This window comes from Hippocampus comes, unplaced genomic scaffold, assembly GCF_001891065.2.
Source record: "Hippocampus comes isolate QL1 unplaced genomic scaffold, H_comes_QL1_v1.1 scaffold44, whole genome shotgun sequence".
Classification (NCBI taxonomy): Eukaryota; Metazoa; Chordata; class Actinopteri; order Syngnathiformes; family Syngnathidae; genus Hippocampus; species Hippocampus comes.
The window spans coordinates 360,306-366,305 of NW_017805546.1; the positions used below are offsets into that span (position 1 = coordinate 360,306).

The 6,000-nt window shown below is 46.1% G+C and overlaps 1 protein-coding gene and 1 pseudogene across 2 annotated transcripts; both read right to left on the reverse strand.

Annotated features, from left to right (window-relative positions):
* Positions 1-80: 80 nt before the first annotated feature.
* LOC109521514 (B9 domain-containing protein 2 pseudogene) lies at positions 81-1,340 on the reverse strand (annotated as a pseudogene).
* A 173-nt stretch (positions 1,341-1,513) lies between these two features.
* Positions 1,514-4,719, reverse strand: LOC109521512 (purine nucleoside phosphorylase-like). 2 transcript variants are annotated; one of them, XM_019879347.1, is made up of 7 exons: positions 4,294-4,719; positions 3,603-3,766; positions 3,432-3,535; positions 2,797-2,972; positions 2,530-2,720; positions 2,300-2,436; positions 1,514-1,860 (listed from the first exon to the last, which is right to left on the reverse strand). In XM_019879347.1, the coding sequence occupies exons 1-7, from the start codon at positions 4,395-4,397 to the stop codon at positions 1,696-1,698; spliced, it is 1,041 nt and encodes a 346-aa protein (XP_019734906.1). In that variant the 5' UTR covers positions 4,398-4,719; the 3' UTR covers positions 1,514-1,695. The 2 variants fall into 2 exon arrangements, with proteins under 2 accessions (XP_019734906.1, XP_019734907.1); XM_019879348.1 differs by having other exon boundaries at positions 2,300-2,379; positions 4,294-4,718.
* Positions 4,720-6,000: the final 1,281 nt, after the last annotated feature.

Consider the following 6,000-nt stretch of genomic DNA (forward strand, 5'->3'; position numbering starts at 1 on the left):
TTGGGGGCGATTGCTTGTGAAAACGTGCATATATTTCCTTTTTATTTTACTGAACAGTAGATAGGAAGGCCCAAAGGAGCAGCGGCCAAATTCATGTATTTTAATTTAATCACAAAATAAGTAGAAAACTTTTGAGTCGAAGTACAAAAATGTAGAAGCGTACATCCCCGATCAATTTAGTCCAAGCTCCTTTTCTTGCTAACTATCCACTCCATATTTGTCAAAGTTTCTCAAAATGACGGCAAGTTCCAACTGCACGGTCCCCATGGCCTCGGTGTGCAGCCTGTATCGATCCGCCCCGCTGTAGATGATGTCCGGGCTGCGGAGTTGCGGCCCACCGCCGACGAACATTTGTGAGAGCTGCTCACGCCACGAGCCGAGCGGCCTCCAGGTGGCACAGCTGATTCGGTGGTGCCCGGGGCTGGAGGGGACGTGACAATAGCCGTAGCCGAGCAGCTGGCAGCGGCCGAACGAGTCCTGGTGCCACACCTGAAGATGAAGCTTGGGCCAGCCTTGGAGCCCCTTGGTGGCGTAATGGACATCGATGGGGTGGCTCCAGTACGCCGTGTCTCCCGTCTGGGGATTGTCCACCTGAGTCTGGCCCTGCTTGGAGCCCGAGAGGAGACGCCACGCTCCTCCCGCGTTGAGTCCCCACTTGCAAAAGAGGCTGTTGTGGGGGAAACCGGTGGCCCCGACGAGCTGGCCGATAATATGAAGCTCCGCCATTTCACGAATAAGACTCAAAGGCGCTAGTACCCATTAGCTTAGCATCACAATTTACGTCTCCACGGGAGCTATTACAGTACTTAGCCCTTAGTCTTTTCTGACAGGCGATTATTGCAACATCAACACTGAGATCAAGCCGTCAAGCGCGCAAAAAAGGCCAATGCAAGTACCACATCACGTTGCTATGAATTGACATTTCGTGGTTACAGCTGAGAAATTTGCAGTAGACTTGTGCAGAGAAATAATAGCTTGCCTATAAGAGATAAAACAGGACATACACGATATATTCCGCCACACTATCTTCTTCGGCCCAATGTTAAATCCGTATGAACTGCAGCGCCACGTCTAGCTGGGAGTGTGCAACGGCATACTCAGCACCGAGGACCATCTTTATTTTTATTCTTTTCTTTCATTTTAAATACATTTATGTACACCCTGTATGTCTATCCTTTTGTTTTTCTGACAGACTCCATGAAGGGTTGTGTGTATTTTAACTCTATATTGTTTGTGGGGCAATTTATGAGCCTTGTCTGAAAAGGGCTAAATAAATAAAATGTACAGGTATTTACTTTTCCACAGTTAGCTACAGTTTTTTTTCTTTGTAAAAACTCGTCTGTAAAGTGTCCTTGGGTGTTGTGAAAGGCGCTTCAAATAAAATGTATTATTAAAATACACACACTGTAACGCAGACAGAAGCAGTATAGGTGGCTTGGAAGTGTGTTTTAATTCGATTATGAAGCAGATCAGAAAGGGAACAAGTCATATATACAAAAAAATAAAACAAACGTAGAACACCACTATTTAAGTTTACTACAATTATACAAATTGGATGGCTGGATAATAATACACCTTTACTGAATTCATAGAAGTTATATATAAATATTTTTGTTCAAATAACAGTGGTTGATTATAAAAAGAAGTTAGCTGTAACGTGTCCCATCTGTACAAAAAGGAACATGGGGTCTTTGCTCAAAGAGTATTATTCCTGCTGGTGCTGATGTTGTTGTTGTTGTTGATTTCCATCCTGGCGACCAGTTCGGTCACGAGCTGCTGCAGCGTGTGTGAGCGCTGCCGGCCCACCTCCAGAACCCCCTGGTGGTCCACGCTCTCCGGGTCCTCGTAGCTCTTCACCACCTGACGCAAACACACACAGATAAGCGGTTGAGAAAATGGATGGACGGATAATAACAATGCTAATAATAATAATAATAATAATAACAACAATACATGTTATTTGTAATACAGTTTTTATCCCTTAAAAAAGGAATGGGCAACTCCGATCCTCAAGGGCCACTAGCCTGGATATTTTAAATGCTTCCCTCCTCCAGTACACATCAGGATCGTTATCAGGCTTCAGGCAGATCATTTGACTTGTGTGTGTTGGAAGAGGGGAAACATCCAAAACATGAAGTTGAAAAACTGGAGTTGCCCATCCCTGCCTTAGAATCTCAAAGTGCTGCAGGCAGCAAATCTACTGTACAGACATACATTAAAAAAAAAAGAAAAAAACAAATCGAAGAATGGAGGTGTAACCGAAAAGCCTACTTAGTTGTGTGTGCGCATGTGCGTTTACCTTGTTGGTGATGAGAGATAGGCCAAAGACTCTCAAGCCGCAGTGGGTCGCTATCACAACCTCAGGGGCAGTACTCATGCCTGGAAAGTGATGACACCATGCGTGTAGAGGTGCACATGGCGTTAAATGGGATGTAACTATGACCATGAAAGATGCAAATATGGCACCCTTGACTAGATTTTAAAGGCGCGCAGATAATTCAGTACGGAAGGTGAAAATATATGCCATACCGACAGCATCCACGCCCAGTCGATGCAGCAGTCTGGCCTCAGCGATGGATTCAAAAGTTGGCCCCCCCACCATGGCGTACACCCCCTCCTGCGTCAGGTTGGCCACGCCCATCTGCTTTGCAATCTCCATAGCCAGGGCGCGCAGACCTTTGTCATAGCATCCCGACATGGCCGGGAAACGCGGCCCGAACCTGCCGAAAGAGCAAAAGCGTCAGTGAGAAAACAACCAGGACCGAGATCAGCCCGCCTGTTCCACATCCGCCTCACTTGTCATCGTTGGGTCCGTTCAGAGGGTTCAGACCCACCAAGCCGGGGAAGTTGACGTGGTCCTTGATGATCATGATGTCGCCGGGGCGCAGGCCGTCAGCCAGTGAGCCGGCGGCGTTGGTCACAATCAAGGTCTCCACGCCCAGCAGCTTGAATACGCGCACCGGAAACGTGGTCTGAAGGCGGCAAAAGTGGTGCATCAGAGGGGCGTAGATATTTTGATAGAGTGAATTGAAACCCTGACCCTGTCTTGAAACCTCAACCCAAGCTTGAGCACCATTGAGAAACCCTAACGCTGTCTTAAAACCATCATATGAAATCCGCACCCTTGTTTCAAACCCTAACTCTGTCTTTTAGGCCTAATTTGAAACCCTACATCGAATCCTTAACTCGAGCAAGGAGGCTTGAAACAATTAAACTTTGAAACCCTTATCTTCGTTTGAAACCTTAACCCTGGAATGGAAAATTTGTTGAAAAAACAAAAACACAATCGTCCTTCAAGACATGTTAAGGGCAACCTCTCTCTTGTATTGGGAGTGGGAGCGCGGGGTACGCGAGGCAGTAAAACAGGCCCCAATTCTCAGCAAAGCATAGCAAGGGACGCAGGTTGTCGTGCGGTGAGTGCATGACGTTACCTTACAGAGTGAGTGTCCTTCATACATATGGAATCGACCCTGCATGCACACGCACGTTTTCCCCTTCAGCTCCCCGAAAACCAGCCGGCCGGCGTGACCTTGAACTGCGAGGCGACATCATCAAAACACAACCACTGAAAATTGAAGGACCCATTTTTGATCCGTGTTTACCGGTGCTCTGCGGGAAACCCGGGATGTCGGCGTAGGGGAAGGAATCCTGGCACTTGAGGGCGTCAGCCAGAATGCCCAAGCCCGAACCGCAGATGATGGCCACTTGGGGGCGATGTTTGGTCTGAGACTTTAGCCAATCCGCCGATTTCTGGTATTCATCGTGGCTGACATGGACACCAGGGTTTAATTATTTTTTTTTTGAACATGATGAAAAAAAATCCCGACAAATAGAGACATTTAAATCAAAATACTTGAACCAATTTTATCTTTCAAGGATGAATATTTGATTTTCTGACAGATTGTTTCATTTTACATTCTACCTTTGAAAACTGTACTTGCACTCCTTTGCTTTGTCAAAGTAAGCGCAAACCCAATTTGAAATCCTAATACTATCTTAAAACCCTAGTATCAAATTCTAATAAATTCGCTTAGCTTGAAAATATTCTTTGAAACCCTAACCCTTGTTTGAAACTGACATCCTGACTCAAAACCTTACTTTGAAACAGTAACCCTGACTTGAAAAACACTGCTTGAAACCCTAACTCTGTCTTTTCTCAATATTTCCTACTCATGTTCACAAACGTTGAACAATGGCAACACTTGACATGGCACAACATAATTCCCAACAGAACCCAATGGTGAAAATGATCAGGAATGATTAAAAAAAAATACAAAATCAAATTTCTCTTACCTGATCAGCTCTTTGCTGTGCATGATGAATGATGCTTGAGGGTCTATGTGTGTGCGCACATGTGCGTGCGTGAGTGTGTGAGGCTGGTTCCCATCAGCCTCCATATAAACGGGTCACATGCATCTGATTGGCCCAACAAGCTGTTCATTCATCAGCAGAAACCAATGAATGAAGGCTCTTTGTGTGTGTGTGTGTGTGTGTGTGTGTGTGCGTGTGTGTGTGTGTGTGTGTGTGTGTCCATATCCACATAAGAGTGTGGGAGTGTGTTGTGGTTTTACTACCGACTTAATCCATTTGCTCATCCTGACCCACACAAGGAATCATAAGAATTTTAATGGTGCTTCTCATTTTACCCCAAAATGCGTATAATGCTATGCACGAAGCGATACAGTTCTGGGAAATGTGATTTGTTTCATCGCTTGTGAGTGGAAGTTGAACAATTATCATTCATTCATTCATTCATTTTCTGATCCTCTTATCCTCACAAGTGTCGGGCAGTAGGCAGTGGACACCCTGAACCGGTTGCCAGCCAATCGCAGGGCACACGGAGACGAACAACGATCCGCGCTCACACTCACACCTCGGGACAATTTGGAGCGTTCCGTTAACCTGTCTTGCATGTTTTTGGAACATGGGAGGAAACCGGACTACCCGGAGAAAACCCACGAACATGCAAACTCCAAAAAGAGAGGCCGGAGCTGGAATTGAACCCGGTACCACTGCACTATGAGGTCGATGCGCTAACCACTGGACCACCGGGCCGCCACAATAATCAGCAGGGGAATTTTCTGTAGCTCTTGTCTCTCTCTCTCGGGGTTCAAACCGTAATTCCTAACACTAAATTGAAGCCCTACCCCGTTCTTGAAATCTTGATTTGAAACTCCAGATCTGGTATGCCCTAAGTGAAAACCCCTCACAATAGTTAGAAACCCTAACCCTAACTTGAAAACCTTATTTGAACCCTAAAATGAAGCGCGAATCCTGGCTCAAAACCCTAATATGAAACTCTAACCCTGTTTTAAAACCTTCAAATTTGAAGCCCTCCCTGGTTTGAAGCCCCAATCCACATGAGAACACTTCATTTCAAACAAACTCTTGAAAATCTACCCCTGCCAGTGTTCTTTGAAACCTTCAGCTAGACTTGCAACCCAAATTTGAAAACCTAACACACACATCAAATCCTAATTGGAAACCCTAACCCCGTTTTGGAACTTAATCTGAAAGCACCACCCTGGTTTACTGCACTAACTTTCAACTCAAACCCTCCCTTAAAACCATAACTTGAAATGCTATCGCTGACCCCGGTTTGAAGCCCTTACCCAGATTCGAAACCCTCATTTGAAACCTCAAATCTGGGGCAAAATCCAAGTTTATGCTAACTTCAAACGCTAACCCTGAAATCCTAATTTAAAGCCCTGTCTTGAAAACCTATCCCGAGGTTGAAACCCTCCCTCGAAAAACAGGTAGTCCGGCTCCCTCCCCCAAAACCCGTTGGCATGTTAGCCTTCACTTGCTAATCTTGCGGCGTGAGGATCAGCTGCCATTGGCACCACGTGCCAACGCCGGGCTAACGAGAGGCAGCTGGGAAGGGATTGCTACCGTCTCATGACCGCTAACGCGCTAACGCACTGCACATGCTGCTGTGATCAGCTGACCCGGCGCCGAGCTGATCTCTAGCGTCTCACGCATGAACGATATAGAAAGCAC